The sequence below is a fragment of the Ursus americanus genome, chromosome 12, assembly GCF_024610735.1.
Source record: "Ursus americanus isolate L20-20 chromosome 12, mUrsAme1.1.p, whole genome shotgun sequence".
Taxonomy (NCBI): domain Eukaryota; kingdom Metazoa; phylum Chordata; class Mammalia; order Carnivora; family Ursidae; genus Ursus; species Ursus americanus.
This window is the reverse complement of record NC_142138.1, coordinates 43,863,446-43,881,465: the sequence shown is the minus strand read 5'-3', so window position 1 is coordinate 43,881,465 and position 18,020 is coordinate 43,863,446. Positions and strand designations below refer to the sequence as shown.

The 18,020-nt window shown below is 37.1% G+C and overlaps 1 protein-coding gene across 2 annotated transcripts in view; it reads right to left on the bottom strand.

Annotated features, from left to right (window-relative positions):
• The window catches only part of RPAP2 (RNA polymerase II associated protein 2), an 85,052-nt gene that overhangs the window by 57,910 nt on the left and 9,122 nt on the right, over positions 1 to 18,020 (bottom strand). For both annotated transcript variants that reach the window (XR_015726309.1, XM_045801790.2), the window contains exons 4-6: positions 14,041 to 14,139; positions 13,773 to 13,838; positions 11,311 to 11,399 (exon numbers count right to left, since the gene is read on the bottom strand). Coding sequence is in view for 1 of the 2 variants with exons in the window: in XM_045801790.2 (XP_045657746.2) it covers positions 11,311 to 11,399; positions 13,773 to 13,838; positions 14,041 to 14,139 (254 nt within the window). In the remaining variant the exon portion in view is untranslated. The remainder of the gene's footprint in view (positions 1 to 11,310; positions 11,400 to 13,772; positions 13,839 to 14,040; positions 14,140 to 18,020) is intronic.

Genomic DNA, 18,020 nt, shown 5'->3' with positions numbered 1-18,020 from the left:
TATAACTACATTGGATAGAAACTATAACTAAAAGGAAATAGTTCATTTAAAGTTTTTAAAGAAAAAATTGAAGGACAAAGTATTGTGAAACTCATCTGTAAGAAATCTGGATTAATCTGTCTTTTCCAAAATTTATTCACACTTTAGGAGTAAGTTCAATTTCCATGAGCCCAATAAAGTCTTCCCTGAATAACCTGACTAAAGTAAATCACTTCCTTCTGTAAATTCTAGTCAGTATTATCCATTCAATTAATACATATTAATCAGGTACTCCTCTATGACTTAATACTAAAATTATTACCTACATGTCTTATTTTTCATATATTTAAGTGTGGTTTCTTAACTAAACTACAAGCTCCTTGAAGGCAGAGATGATATACTATAATGCTTCTATTTCCTTTTTATAGTCAATAGAGGTTTTGCTCTAATTTCTGAGAAAGCAGTTGTATTATACTATGGATATGAACTATGTAGATAATGTGACTTAATTTAATTCTAGGAACAACTTTGCTATGCAATACCAGAAATCACATTTGGCTCGGCATCATGGATTTTTAAAAGGCGGAAGAAAAAGCTCTTAGAAAGCCAATATAAAAAGGAACAAATATAACAGCAAGTGAATCCAAGAGGACAGGAAAACTCTGTAAAATACTTCTCAAGTGACTCAGAAAAAGTGTCTTCTAAAGATTACAAAACAGATTAAATAAAAGTAAATATACAAAGAAGAACAACAACAAAAAAAGGAGTGTGATATTCCATGTTCATCAATAGAAAGACTCAATATCGTCAAGATGTCAGTTCTCAACTTGATCTACAGATTCAATGCAATTCCAATCAAAATCCCAGCAAGTTATTTTGGGGGTATCAACAAATTGAGTCTAAAGTTTTGGGGAAGGCCAAAGACCCCAAAGCGCTAACACTATATTGAAAGAGAAGAACAAAGTTGGAGGACTGACATTACCTGACTTCAAGCATACTTTAAAGCTACACTAATCAAGATAGTGTGGTAGTGGCCAAAGAAAAGACAAATAGATCACTGGAAGAGAACAGAGAACCCAGGAAGAGACCCACATGAATATAGTCAATTGATCTTTCACAAAGAAGCAAAAGCAATAAAAAGTTAAAGACCATCTTTTCAACAAATGGTATGAACAAGTGGGTAGTCACATGCAAAAAAGTGAATCAAGACAAAGACTGACACCCTTCACAAAAACTAACTCAAATTGGATCATAGACCTAAATATAAAACACAAAACTATAAAATTCCTACAAGATAACAGAAGAAAACCTAGATGACTTTTTACATAGGACACTGAAGTCATAATTCATGAAAGAAAAAATTGACAAGCCAGGTTTTATTTAATTAAAAATTTTTACTTTGTGAAAGATACTGTTAAGGGAATAAAAAGAAAAACCACAGGTTAGAAGAAAATATTTGCAAAAGAGTATTATCCAAAATATGAAATAACTGTTAAAACTCAACAATAAGAAAACAACTAAAAAAAAATGAGTCAAATACCTTAAAAGACACCTCACCAAAGAAGATATAAGGATGGAAAATAAGCATATGAAAAGATGCTATGCATCATATGCCATCAGCAAAATACAAATTAAAACAATAATGAGATATCACTACACACTTACTAGAATAGCTAAAATCCAGAACACTGACATCACCACATTGTGGTGAGCATTTGGAACAAGAGAATTCTCATTCTTGCTGGTGGGAATACAAAATGGTACAGTCACTTTGAAATAAGTTTGGTGATTTCTTTCAAAACTAAACATACTCAACCATACAATCCAGAACTCTTGCTCCTCAGTATTTACCCAAAGGAGCTGAAAACTTATGTCTACACAAAAGCCTACACATGGATGTTTATTGCAGCTCTATTTATATCTGCCAAAATTTAAAAGGAGCCAAGATGTCCCTCAGTAGGTGAATGGTTAAATAAGTTGTAGTAAATTCAGAGAATAGAATACTATTAAGCACTAATAAGAAATGAGCCACCATCAAGCTCGGAAAAGATGTGGAAGAAACTTATAGTTCTTCTATACGCAAGAACTATATATAAACTAATAATACGCATTTTGTATTATTAAGTGAAATAAGCCAGCCTGAAAAGGCTACATACTGTATAATCCCAACATTCTGGGAAAGATAAAACTAGGGAGATAGTAAAAAGATCAGGGGTTATGGGGGAGGGTGGGAGATGAGTAAGTGGAGCACATAGGATTTTCAGGACTATAAAACTACTCTGTATGATACTGTAATGGTAGATACAAGTCATTATATATTGGTCCAAAGCCACAGAATATACAAGGCTTAGAGTGAACCCTAATGTAAACTATGGGCTTTGGGTGACAATGATGTGTCAATATAGGCCCATCAGTGGAAACAAATGCACAATTTTGGTGAGGATGCTGGTAATGGGGGAGGCTATACATGAATGGGGGTAGGGGGTATATGGGATCTCTGTACCTTCCTCTCCCTTTTGCTATGAAGCTACGATTGCTCTAAAGAATAAAGTCTTCTAATAGGAAAAAAAAAAAAGTAAACATAGAAACTAGGTGTACACAAGAGAGAAGATAAGGCATTGAATATTAATCCTGTTTAAAGGACAAAACAGGGTCGCAAGGAAGGCCATCATATTGCAAAATACTTTCAATTAAAAAAAGTCAAGCTAAATGGATAGATGGAACCAGAGGTCATTTGAGTTATGACACTGAAAGGCTGCCAATCAAAAAATGTCAGAGTTGCAAGTATTTTTCTATATAATTAAACACATCAACCATATAATATTATTTAGATAATCCATTCATCTTTGGTCAGTCTTAAGCATAAGAGGCACTGCAGGGAATTGGCTCTCCTACCAATCCTCTCCTTAAGTTATGGGAGGCACTGCTAACTGATTTGAGGCATTCTTTCCCATTAAATACCTTTTCAGTACCACACACCAGCAGGCATATAGGATGAAACCAGTATTTGCCATCCCTGCTTTAGAGTATTCCCCCTGTAGTTCAGGAATTCCCCAAGACCAATAATAAAAAAATTTAGAAGGAAAGGCAAAATAAGGCAATGGGCAGTGAGCTGCCTGAGAGTAAAAATGTAATCTATTTTTGTTTCTTCCTTAGTCCCTCAGCCAATTGAGGCATATCCTTTCCCAATCACCCAAATTATCCTGTTTACCCTACTTCTTCCCACTCGCTAAAACTCTAGTCATAGAAGCTATCTCAGTTTGGTGTTCCTCAAAGCAAAGGACACTACTTGGATGGTGACTAGCCTTGACTGCTCCAGGGTATATTTATAACTCCCATTAAGAGCTTTTTTGGCCAAAATAATATGCCAACGTTCACAACAGAGAGTTTTATTGCCTGTTGACTACATCCTCCCACTTCCACTTGTAGTTCTCTCATTTTTCCTATCCCACATCCCCACCCAAGTCTTCTTGGCTAAAATTATCAAGGCTCAGTAACTTGCAACTGTCTGACACTGGGATCTGAGTATCACTACAGGGAAGAAAGCATGTGTAGACAGTGATTCTCAATTGGATTCTTATATTCAATAGCTAACCTGCAAAGTATATTCCATCATTCCTTCAAATATAAAATTCTATTTTATATATAAAATATATAATATATATATATATAAACTATTGTGTGTATGAATTATGCTGGGTATACTAATATAAAGAACAGATTATTTTTTTTTAAAGATTTTATTTATTTATTTGACAGAGAGAGAGAGACAGTCAGCGAGAGAGGGAACACAAGCAGGGGAAGTGGGAGAGGAAGAAGCAGGCTCCCAGTGGAGGAGCCTGACTCGGGGCTCGATCCCAAAACACTGGGACCACACCCTGAGCTGAAGGCAGACGCAAGGATGTTACAATTTAGGAGGAGGAAAATGGCTGTTCTAAGAGCTTTACAAATGTTAATCCTCCTAGAATGAGTAGTTCCTACTGTTATCCTCATGCTACAGATAAAAAGACTTGAGTACAGAAAGAATCAGTAATTTGTGCAAAGTCACATAGCCTGTAAAATGGTAAAGCCGGGAATCAAACCAAGACAGCAGAGCTCTTAACTACATTTTGCATCATGAAATTCAAGAGAGTATGTGGCAAGTATGATGAAATATACATGAGCTGCTACAAGAAATTAGAGAAGAAATAAAAACTTCTTGTTGAGCGAATGAAAAAAAGCCTTGGATTCAGTGGAGTCTATAAAGATTTGATACAGTTTGTATTATAAAAGCTAATCCTATGATCTGAGGTTTTACTCTGTAAACCCCTTTTTTCTCTTTCCTTTTAGGATGTTATCATACTTAAATCTAAAAAACAAACCCTTCCTTCAATTATACAGCCCCCCCCTCCCATTTTTCATTTTAAGCTTTCTTTAAAGTCTGCGCTCGTTTTCAATTCCACATCTCCTCTTCAATCATCAACCCTGTGCCTCCTGGAATCTGTATCCATTACTCTACTGACATGGCTCTTATTTTATTTGCCAGAGAGAGAGACAGCGAGTGTGCACAAGCAGGGGGAGAAGGCAGGGGGAGAAGGCAGAGGGAGGAGCAGGCTCCTCGCTGGGCAAGGAGCCCGATGCAGCACTCGATCCCAGGACCCTGGAATCATGACTCAAGCCAAAGGCAGATGCTTAACCGACTAGGCCACCCATGTGTCTCTACTGACATGGCTCTTGCTAAGATCACTAATTACCACGGAAATGCTAAATCTAATGGATATTTTTCAGGATCCCCCCCCTTTTTAAAGTAGAAGAAAAATAATCAGTATGAAAGGAGAGCTTCAAAGAGGAAGAAAATAGGAATAAATCATGAAGCAAGCTTCAGTGAGAAAAGAATCAGGAATACAGAAAGTACTGTATTAGCAATGAGGAAGAGAAATGAGAGAGCATAAGAAAATAGTGCTGAAAGAGATTCTGCTGAATGAGCTCAACCCTTTCATTTAAGCAGGTTAAATTATCTACTATGAGTTAGGGCTTGGGTTCAAAGTTTGCAAAGAGAAGGAAGGGTCTGAATGTATCAGTCGGTAACAAACAAAGAGAAAACATGGGAGCACACAATTGAGACTACACAGAATAAACTGGAACCGGGCTGGAGGAATGCACAGAGAGCTTTGGTACCAGGCAGAGAGGGGTTTAAATCTCAAACGTGTATATATAAGCCAAGTGTTCCTGGGTCACTAAACCTCTGTGAGCCTCAGTTCCATCATCCATGAAATGGGTAACAATACTTCCCAGGGATCTTGTAAGGACTGAGACAGGTTCTAAGAAATGAGACAGCTTATCTAAAGCACTAAAGTGCTAAATGAGATGGCTTATCTAAAGCGGGTGAGAACTTTACCCAATAAAGAACCCATGCACAGAAAAAAAGGATGACTGAAGCTTGGGAAGGTAGACATGGTAGAAGGTTAAGGGTCTGGCCACCCTGGAACAGAGCTAAGGTAGACAGGAGGTCAAAATGAGGTCACAAAGCACACTCAAGAGAGATAGCTGTAGATGAGATAGAGGCTGTGGTGAGAAACGGGAAGCTCTTATTTCAAGATGTTGGAGGCAGAATACCCCGTATAAGAATAGGTCTAAGTATGGCTGAATGAAGGGGTAATCAAAATGTAAACATTCTAAATCATGAATACAATTTAAGATAGTTTTATGAGAAATATCCAGCAATACAATGACATTTTTTTGAGGAAAAACACTAAGAATTAAAAGAAACTCAATCTCTTAAAGGCAAGGGGAAAAATCAGAATATACTGTCTACCATATGATAGGTGGGGTTTTTTGTGGTATAATACACATTACACAAAATTTACCATTTAAACCATTTTTAGTTACAGTTCAGTGGCATTAAGTACATTCCTACTTTTGTATAACTCTCACCACCATCCATACCTAGGGCTTTTCATCTTCCCATACTTTCCACTAGCTGGTTTTTACATTACTTCATTAATCCCCACATAACTTACAACTTTATTTTTACAGATGAGGAATCTGAAGCTTTGAGAGGTTAACTAATTAACTAGTAAACCTAGGATTCAAATTTGGGTCTTTCAAAGTCCCAGCTCTTTCTACCACATGCTGCCTCTAATTAAACTCAGAAAAAAGACAAAGTTGTGAGGGTACCACCTTCGCTTAACCTCTCCTAGAGGAACTCAATATACTTCACAAGCTACCATTTTCCTCTCCTTTGTTTCATTTTTCTGATTTCAGGTAAAGAGAACTATGTGGAACATCGTTTCTAGATACTTGATGAGTAACCTTAACAGTCTCTCTGATTTCCAATCTATAAAATGGAGAATGATACATAACGCTAAAATAAATTCGATCTAAGTTTAATGAGGTACTAAATGAAAGGTTCAATATAAAACTTCAGTTTGTTTTGCTATGAGCTGTTTTAGAAAGAATGAGGCACCAAGTCATGTTGCTTTCTTTTTATCCTTAGATGAAATTCAAAAGCCTTTTATTAAAAGTGCCATCTCTCTTTGCTCTATGTACCTTCCATTCCCTTCAAAGCTTATGTTGTCCCAGAGATAATTCTCAATCTAACTGACATGAGCTTAACTTAAACAAAAATAATCATGTTAAAGAATATGTTCAAATTGGTTCTTCATAAACATTTCCCATTATTTTCACTGAAGTACAAATTAGATGATTAACTGTAACTTTAGCAAAAGAAATCTAAAATCAGAAATAACTTCTGCCAAAAAACCTGTGAATGTATGCATATAGATGTGTATGTTTGAGTCGGTCAGAATATGTGTTTAATAATTAAACATGAACCAGCAGAAGCAGCAGGCTTCAGTTTCCCCCATGGTGGAAATTTTCCAAATATAATCTGAGACATGTTAAGACCTCTTTCAGAAAGTTTTTATTCTGTATACCAAGCAACAGAAGTGGCTGTTCAGGAAGAGGTTATAGAAGTTGTTCTGCAGAGGTTTTTGGCTTCCGCACCTCTGAGATTATACTGTTTATTGCCAAGAAGCATGTGTGAAAATCCCCTTCTCTGGGCCACATGATGGCGCTTTTAGCTCTGTCAGCATTAACCATTCACCCTAATTTTATCTTTTAAACCATAATTTGATTCTCAACATTTGTCCTTCTCAGTTTAAACTCCTCATTTTTTAGGTTACAAAGAAACTTCCAAGACTTGTCAGAGCCTACAATCAAACGAAACAGGATTTCGAAGTGCCACTATATGACTATCTAAATGAGCACGCTGTCTCAGAGGAACACAAGTGTATGTGGTCTGTTTCTGGCCACCAAGTGGGTGAAAAATTTCTAACTCACAACATGAGAAGCATCATACTGCGTCATGACCCAGTCCATCTAGGTCAGTGTTTTGTCTCTGACACGGCATCAGGAGACATTTTGTAAGAAGCACTGCTGTTCTCCATGACATTAAAGATATACTCCAGATATTTTTTCATATCTTAATAATAAAAATGAAGGAGTAGAAAACCTCTAAGACCCCTTCTGACTCCAAAGCCTCAACAGAAGCACGGAGCTAGACTTCAAGAATTTGTCTAAATCTTTCTTAAATCTTAAATCTATCTATACAAAGAGGTAGTGAGCTTTCTATGATATAAAATAATACCTTAGAAATGTTAAGAGAGACTACAGATTTTAGTATTTTGGTATCTGGTGAAAAAATTTATATTAGCTTTTACAGCAATGTAAGAAAGACTATATTGAGTCAAATTCAATATTCTACTTCCAAATAGTGTGCAAGATCATGGTGTCCCTGAAGATGTCAACTTCAAGTTGTTCTGGACATGTTATAAAACATTCCTGGTTTTTCTTCATAATTGAAAAACTTTGATCCAATCTTTTATCAACCTTCATCTTTACAGATTGAAGAGTTCAAATTATTTAAGTAACTTTTATTCTAAATTCTTAAATGAGACAGACTTCCCTAAAGATAGTATAACTTTCCCTAGTCTTATGCTGATAATTTTAATTTTCATCACTTTTATAAAAGATATTTCCTATCTAGCAAATTTTCACTACAGTGGCAGTGACTGACTCAGAACTGTAAAACATTAGAACTAAAGGGAACTAAGAGACTAAATGCAACTTTCTACTTTGCAAATGAGGAAACTGAGGCTTAGTGTTGATGATAACAGACTTTCTGACAGTAACACAACTAAAAACCTAAGCTGGACACAACAAAACAGTACTCTTAAAACTGTGGATCAGAATCAACCAATTAAGTGGGTTGCTACTAGCATTTTTAAAAAGCAACAGAATAGAAAATATCAGAGGCTTTTTGTGTTATAAGGATAAAAGTCATTTCATAAAACTTTGTTTCAGTTATATGTATGTATTGGATCATAATGTAAAATATACTCATGGTCGTTAAAAACTTTGGAAGTCACTGCAATAAAATACTTAATTCTTTGAGTGGATTTTAAAATTTGCTCTTATTTTCTTAAAATTTAAAATTTATTATTATTTAATAATTACTATTAATAAAACAAACAAAATTATATTATGATTTAATTATGATGAAGCAATTTATTATGATGACACTTTCAGCTAATAAAAATATCTCTGCATTAAATACTAAATGCTAAATACTAGAAGAAACAATTTTTCCCCTTTAAAAGAAGATAGATTCTGAATGTTATACCCCATACCATTTGTGAACAAACTTTCTTTAAAAATCACATTTCTGTAGAGCTTACAGGTGTAACAGCTAGAAAGGCTTTTGAAAAGAACACTCAATTCTAGAATTCTTATCATTAGAACACATAAAAATATCAACCATTCTCTGAAGACACAGTGACATCTAGTGGATTCATGAAATAAACTGACACAATGCTTGTCCATAAGAATTTAAAAATTAAGGTAACACTGAGCATGCAAATATAAAAGTTACTAATATGGCTATATACTGACAAGTATCATACATAAATAAGGGCTACAGTTACACTATGTATACTGTGACAATTATATATTTATAGATTACTCACTGGTTAATTCCAATCAACTGGAATCCTGGCATTCAGAACCTATCTCTAGCTTAAGAAATACATTTAATCTTTCTGAGCTCGTTTGATAAAGATGTTGGGTTAAATTGTCTCTAAGCGCCTTTCAGCTCTTTAATTATGATCTTTTATTCTTTAATTCATCTTGTACACCAATGTCAGATCAAATTCTGTTCAAAAGCATTTGAAAGCTCCCCAACGCTTGTCCCCATTAGAATAAGTACAAATTTGTTTGTTCGTGTACTCGTTATGCATTCCATTAACATTTCAATTTAAACTCACAGATTTGGTTTCATAAGTGTGTGCGTGCTTGTACAGTTGTGGGTAGCCTGTCATATACTAAGCACGTACTACACACATTGAATGTAAATTAAATTGATTTGTTTAGATTAGGGAAACCAAGGCCATTTTCATCTTTCTTCTTTAGTGAATTAGGGAAGGGCATAAAGTAGAATTTCAAGAACCACAAATATAAAATGACTGAGCTTCATATTCAGGGAAAAGGTGGGCATTCTGAACATAGAATAAGATTTTAGGAAAAAGAGGGAAGAATTGTTTTAAGTTAGCTGAAGAAAGTACCAATAACAGTATCTGAAGAATATAAAGATGACAGAAAGGCTGGTTTGGTAAATGGTTTTGCAGCAGATATGAGGATGGGCTAAATTTAACAAGTAGAGAAGATAACACTGGAAACAAAGTTAAGGATAACTTTGGGAAACACTAGTTATAACAGCTGAGTAACGGAATATGTATAGCTGTCGTAAGACTAAGGAGGCAATGAGCAGCTCTGCTGAAAGAAATGTGAAGAAAGAAAAAAAAAGTGATAGTGAAGAAGGTACTCTTAGGTCCCCAGTCCCCTTGGACAATGCAACAATCCTTTATCATCCAAATAAAAAAGGCTAGTGTAGAATAGTGAACAATTTAGTCTTCATTATGTGTAATTCAATTAACAAAGGCCATAGGGTGGTGTGTTTTAGATATTCTTTTTTTTCTTTTTTAGAGAAAGAAAGTGCAAATGATGTGGGGGGGGGCGGTTAGGGAGAGACAGAATCTTAAGCAGACTCCACGCTGAGTGCAGAGCCCAACACGGCGCTCAATCTCACAACCCGGAGATCATGACCTGAGCCAAAATCAAGAGTCAGACACTTAGCCAACTGAGCCACCCAGGCGCCCCTTGACATATTCTAAACCACATGCATTGGATCTGCAGGCAAAGGTGTCAGCCAACAAAGGGACTGTCCCTCAGTACAAATGGTGCTAGTTCAAACTACAGTGGTTTCATATTACCTTGTGTATCAGATAAGACTTTAATAAGCTTTGTTTTAAGGCAAAGATCTTTAGTTAACTTGGGTCTCATTACATTTATGTCATTAAGTTTATTTAGCATTGATACTTTTACCACATGCCTTGTGTTGCAATATTCTCTATGAAACATGAGTTATTTGGGACATTATTTCATTTAGCCCTGTTTGAAACTGGACAATACAGTTCAATTACATAACAATTTTTGTTACCTTTTCTATATTATGGCATTTGCCTCTCAGTAATAAATTTTCTCAAATTCAGCAACTAAAATGTTGTAAATGAGGCAAAACTCCAGGAATGTTCATATACTTTTTTGCTAAAAATTATACTGGATTTCTTTAAATTTATAGAATACTGTACTGAGTTTTAATAAAGATTGAGTGAATTAGTAACCTGAACTTTTTAACCTTAGTACATAGGTTTTTGGTTTTAGTACATAGTTTTGGGTTTTTTTTTTTTAAAGATTTTATTTATTCATTTGACAGAGAGAGACAGCCAGCGAGAGAGGGAACACAAGCAGGGGGAGTGGGAGAGGAAGAAGCAGGCTCCCAGAGGAGCAGGGAGCCTGATGCAGGGCTCCATCCCAGGACTCTGGGATCACACCCTGAGCCGAAGGCAGACGCTTAATGACTGAGCCACCCAGGCGCCCCCATAGTTTTCTAACAACAAAGTCAGTTCAGTTGGATCCTAAGATCTAGTATCTATTGGAAAAGTTTAACATTCTTACTCTAGGATTATTATATTAATAGGATTAATAGAAATAATTGGCATAGCAGAAAGCAAAGTTCAGGTTTTGTGATTAAAGCTAAACAGCTAAGAAACAACATTTATATTAATTTTCTGATTTTAAGTGTAAAATCCTTAATAACTATGCTTAAAATATAACCATTTCCCTACAATTAAAATGTGCACAATGATAACATTCTACAGAAAACTGGGACTACTCTCTATGTATCTCAAAAGTTGGATTTTTATCAACAAATGTGTATGTAATGATTTAAATTACCTTTCCTCTTCTCGAACCCATACTGGAGTTTTAGGAATTTGTGCTTCAAAGAACTTAGATGCTTTGTAACAAAAATTGCTGCAAAAACACTGAAAGGAACATTTTAAAATTAGTGAATTATTTTTTTCTTATCGTGCAACACAACTTATGTACAGAAAACATAAATATATAGTTCAAGGAAAATAATGAAAATCCATGAATCCTCCACCCAAGGTAAGAAATAACGTATGATGCCTTTGAAGCTCTCCATGTGTGTCCCAGATAGTGTCACCTTCCACATTTCCCAGAAGTAACCACTATCATAAATTCCGTATTCCTCATTCCCTTGCTTTCCTTTAGTTTTGCTATCTATACACACATAGCTACAAAAGGTATCATTCAGTTTGCCTAATCTAAACTTTGTCTAAATGTAACTGTACTGCTATGTTTTCTGGGGTTTTTTGTTCCATGCTGTATTTTTCAGATTCATGTAGATGTAGCTTATATATTTATGTTCGGTATTACAGTTCACTGTGTAAGTATATTATCTTTATTGTTTAAGAATAATTGAGTTGTTTCTAACTTTTTGGTTACCACTACAATGTGCCTATAAACATTTTTTTTAAGAATTTTTAAAATTAAAAAAAATTGTGGTAAAATACACAAAATTTAGCATCTTGACCATTTTTAAGTGTTATAGTTCAGTGGCACTAAATACCTTCTCACTGTAGTACAACCATCACCACCATCCATCTCTGGAACTCTTTTCATCTTGCAAAATGAAACTCTATATCATCAAACAACTTCCCATTTCTGCCTCCTCAGACAATCACCATTCTATTTTTGTAACTATGAATCCGACTACTCTAGCTACCTCATATAGGTAGAATCATTTAATATTTGTCCTTTTGTGCAGGCTTATTTCACTTAGCATATCTCAAAGAACATAATGTCTTAAAGTACATTCATGTTGTAGCATGTGTCAGAATTTCCCTCCTTTAAAAGGATGAATAATATTCCATTCTATGTATATAGCATATTTTGTTAATCCAACTAGGAACATTCATATACATACACAGTTGTACAAATGGGCAAGAAATTCCTTAAAATATATACCAAAGAATAGAAAGACTTGGCCATAAAAAATGTGTGAACTTGACTTTACTAGATAATACCAATTTCTCAAAAAGGACGTAATTTTATTTAACCAGTAGTATAAAGAGTTCCTAATACTTAACCAGTAGTATAAACAGTGCCTAATATTGTCAGATTTTTATAATTTTGCTAATTTGGGGGCTGTGACAATGTAAATCAATGTGTTTTTATTTGCTATTTCCCTGATTACTGATAATGCTGAATACCTTTTAATATATTCATTTAATTCATTTAATATATTCATCAAATTCCTTCTATAAAATTTTTCTAGGGATACCTGGGTGGCTCAGCCAGTTAAGCATCTGATTCTCGATTTTGGCTCACGTCATGGTCTCGGGGTTGTGAGATGGAGCCCTGTGTCAGACTCCATGCTCAGCCTGAGATTCTCTCTCCCTCTCCCCCCCACACCCCCGATTCACTCTTTCAAAAAAAAAAAAAAAAAATTCGACGAGGTTTTCTGTCTTTCCCTGGTTATGAATCTGTGGTCAGTTGTATGTACACCTGTAAATACACCTCCTTCTGATTTATAGCTTATCTTTTCACTCTTTTTTGGAAACTTCTGATACGCAAATGTTTTTAATTTTGATGTAGAAAAACTTACCAATTTTTCCTCTATGGTTTGTAATTGTCTATTTTACTTAAGAAATTCTTTCTCCAAGTTTATAAAGATACCTTCCCAAATTCTCTTGGAAAAGGTATTTCTCTTTTAAATTTAAATCTTACTGAAACAGGGATCAATTTTCAGTTTTTCCCTTTGGATAACTATTTGTGCCAGTACTATTTACTGAAAAATCCATACTTTCTCCACTGATCTACAATATTTCTGTTGTCACATATAAAGTGTCCACATATGTGGTGAGTCTGCTTCTGGCTCTCTATTCTGCTTCATGATTTACTTGCTTGAATTTGTGCTGGTATGCACTTTTAGTTTTTATTTTATTTAAATTTTATTTTATTTTTAGAGAAAGACAGAGAGCATGAACAGGATGGGGGAGGGGCAGAGAGAGAAAGAGAATCCCAAGCAGGCTCCACGCTCAGCCTGATATGGGATTTGATCTCACTATCCCAGGATCATGACCTGAGCTGAAATCAGGAGCCGGATGCCTAATTGACTGAGCCACTGAGGTGCCCGTGCTCTTTTAATTTTTAAACATTCAAGTATTAATTAAACATAAGCAGTTTTTTCTAACACCTTCAATGAAATATTTTCAAATAAACTTTTAATGGGGCTACTTTCTAAAAAGCAAACTTTTCAAACAATTCTTTTTAGAATTCCATTTAGTATATTAAAAATTAACTGCCATATTGAGAACAGCCTTTAAACTTACCTTTCTTTCAGTAATATCATAGACTTTATTGGTTTTGGTAGAAATTGTATATTTCTGTTTTGGTACCTAAAAAAAGAAAGTATAGCTTAAGAAGAATGCAAGTAATAAACATAAACTTTATGTTACAAGATTAAACCATCTAAATATCATATCTCTGGCTAACTCGTGTCATCAGTTCATGACCTCAGTGTCATTTCTTGTCTTGTCTACAAAGTATTTGCTAATTATAAAAAATTTAAGCTTCTATTTAAAAAAAATAATTACTTACAATTCCTAGTTTCTTCTGACATAAGGGATAACCGCAGAGTTTAATAATAGAACGCTCATCCACGACATCGCTGTAGTGAGCAGGTGTGATGAACTTCCCCTATAATGAAATGAGAGGGGCATTTCCCCGCTAGATTATTGGACAAGTTCATTTATCAGCTCTCTCAGACTCAATGATCTCATCTGAAAAAAAGTAGGAATAATAAGTCCTCTGATTCCCTATAATAATAAGGAATAATAATAAGGTATGATGTTAGAATCAGAGGAGAAAATAAAGGAAATACACATACAAAAGCACTTGGCACATAGTAAATACTCAAAAATGTTAGTTATTATTAAAAAAACAAACAACCTGAAAAAACTTCTGCAAAGAGACTATATATCTTTGTAGATATATAGGTCTTGAAATAATTCTGAGGCAGGAGAAAGAAGTGGTGCTACAATGACTGCTATTCCAAAGCAAAACACTGAAAAGTATATTTTATTTAAAAAATATATTATTCAAAAAATAAACCATGTAAAATAAAATTTACCTGTTTCTAAAGAGCTAGCTTAAAAAAACGAAGTATATCGAAGGTGTCATTGTGACTCCTGACAAATTTTTGTGCAAAATCTTCCAGCTTCTGGAAAACTGTACAGGAGACTGAGGAGGTCTAACACCAAATACTTCCCCTTGATATATCTTCATGTTCAAATCTCAACTCATAATTATCTCTTAACTTTGATATCATTTTTGAACAAGTTTTTCTGTTTTCCCAGGGACTGAAATACTTTTTACTAAGAGTGATATAAGGTATTTGTTTCAAATGAAGCATTTCTGGTTTGTCTGTCTTTAGTGTCATCATGGATGCAGATTCTTATGTAGCCTATATCAATTTAAATATTGTCATATTTATATTCCTTTTGTTTAGAAAAATCTGAGCCACACTAATAATTATTTTTGCAATGGAAGCTCTGAGTTTTAATTTTCCTTTTCTTTTTTTTCTTAAGGATTATGAGGATATAATAGAAATTTCCATTCAAAATTTTAATGCAGTCTGGAGTTAAGATGGCGGAGGAGTAGGGGACCCCTTTTTCAGCCGGTCCCCTGAGTCGAGCTGGATAGGTACCAGACCAGCCTAAATAACCACGGAATCAGCCTGAGACGCAGGATGATGCATCTGGATCTCTACAAATGAACATCTCCAGCGCTGAGTATTGAGGTACGAAGAGGGGAGCTGTAAACCGTGCACAGATATCGGAAGATAAACGGAAGGGGGAGGGAGCCGCCGCGTTCGGGCGCCGGGAAGCGGCAGCCACCTGCACGGGGGAGCGGGCGGACTCACAGAGGGCACCCGCGAGAGAGCGGACTGAGACCGGTGAGCCGTGAACGCGCGCCACCAGGCATCTCGCGGAACACCGGAATCCCGGTGTGCTCACGGGATCCAGACTGAGACCGGGAGCTCCCGGAGCGCGCGCGGGGCGGCTGGCGGCTGGCGGGCCACCTGCACGGGGGAGCGGGCGGACTCGCGGTCGGCACCCGCGAAACAGCAGACTGAGACCCTGAACCGGGTGCGCGCGCCACCAGGCTTCTCACGGAACTCCGGAATCGCGGTGTGCTCACCGGGCATAGACTGAGACCGGGAGAGCCGGGAGCGCGCGGGGCGGCCGGTGGCTGGCGGCATTAGAAACACAAAGGACAGAGACGCGCCGGCCCTGGAAGTGAGGGCAGGGACACCAGGTTGGTGCGCACATCCCGGGACGCCGCACGGTTGAGCAGCACCAACAGTAACGGAGTTAAAGTGGCCAGAACATCAGTGGAGAACAGTCCGCGATCCCTCTGTTCTGCGACAATGCAGCCTCTGCTGCTCTGACCCTCAGAAGAGGCATAGCCGGCCGCCAGGGAAAGCCGCCAGAGAACAAAAGCCTGGAAATACCGGCTCAGAGAGTGCCCATCCCCATCCCCCCTCGCAGGGGACACGGAGACTCTACCCAAACAGGGTTGCCTGAGTATCGGCGCGGCAGGCCCCTCCCCCAGAAGGCAGGCTGAAAAATCAAGAAGCCCACAACCCGAGGCGCCTGGGTGGTGCAGTCATTGAGCGCCTGTCTCCGGCTTAGGGCGTGATCCCGGCGTTCCAGAAAGGAGTCCCTCATCGGGCTCCTCCGCTGGGAGCCTGCTTCTTCCTCTCCCACTCCCCTGCTTCTGTTCCGTTCTTGCTGACTGTCTGTCTCCCTCTCTCAGATAAGCAAATAAATAAAATCTTTAAAGAAGAAGCCCACATCTCTAAGATCCCTATAAAACAAGGGGCACGGCCTAGGACCCAGTCAATAATTTTGGGCTCTGGACAACCCCGCAACCTCCCCTCATTAGAATGACAAGAAGGAGAAGCCCCCCCCCCCAGCAAAGAAAAGACAGTGAGTCTGTGGCCTCTGCCACAGAAGTAACGGATATGGATGTAACCAAATTATCAGAAATGGAATTCAGAGTAACAATGGTCAAGATAATGAGTAGACTTGAAAAAAGTATTAAGGAAAATGTTACTGAGAATATAGAATCCCTAAGGGCGGAAATGAGAGCGAATTTGACAGAAATTAAAAATTCTATGAGCCAAATGCAGGCAAAACTAGAGGCTCTGACGGCCAGGGTCACCAAAGCAGAGGAAAGGGTTAGTGAATTGGAGGATGGGTTAATAGAGGAAAAAATAAAAATAGAAGATGGTCTTAAAAAAATCCACGCCCACGAATGTTGGCTACGGGAGATTACTGACTCAACGAAACGATCCAATGTTAGAATCATCGGCATCCCCGAGGGGGTGGAGAAAAACAGAGGTCTAGAAGAGATATTTGAACAAATTGTAGCTGAAAACTTCCCTAATCTAGCAAGGGAAACAAAAATTCGTGTCCAAGAGGCAGAGAGGACCCCTCCCAAGCTCAACCATGACAGACCTACACCACGTCACGTCATAGTGCAATTCGCAAATATGAGATCCAAGGATACAGTATTGAAAGCGGCCAGGGCAAAGAAATTTCTCACGTACCAAGGCAAAGGCATCAGAATTACGTCAGACCTGTCTACACAGACCTGGAATGAGAGAAAGGGTTGGGGGAGCATTTTTAAAGCTCTTTCAGAGAAAAACATGCAGCCAAGGATCCTTTATCCAGCAAGGCTGTCATTCAGAATTGATGGAGAAATAAAGACATTTCAGAATCGACAGTCACTAGCCAATTTCGTAACCACGAAACCAGCCCTACAGGAGGTATTACGGGGGGTTCTATAAAAGTAAAAAGGCCCCAAGAGTGATACAGAACAGAAAGTCACAGCCAATACAAACAAAGACTTTACTGACAACATGGCAGAATTAAAAGCATATCTCTCAGTACTCAGTCTGAATATTAATGGTTTAAATTCTTGCTTAAAAGCCACAGGGTCGCAGATTGGATAAAAAGAAATGACCCATCCATTTGCTGTCTACAAGAGACTCATTTCGAACCCAAAGATGCATTCAGACTGAGAGTAAGGGGATGGAGTACCATCTTTCACGCAAATGGACCTCAAAAGAAAGCTGGGGTAGCAATTCTCATATCAGATAAACTGGATTTTAAACTACAGACTATAGTTAGAGACACAGAAGGGCACTATATTATTCTTAAAGGAAGTATTCAACAAGTGGATATGACAATTATAAATATATATGCCCCCAACAGGGGAGCAGCAAGATACACAAGCCAACTCTTAACCAGAATAAAGAGACATATAGATAAAAATACATTAATAGTAGGGGACCTCAACACTCCACTCTCAGAAATAGACAGAACACCCTGGCAAAAACTAAGCAAAGAATCAAAAGCTTTGAATGCCATACTCGACGAGTTGGACCTCTTAGATATATATAGAACACTACACCCCAGAACCAAAGAATACTCATTCTATTCTAATGCCCATGGAACATTTTCAAGAATAGACCATGTTCTGGGACACAAAACAGGTCTCAACCGATACCA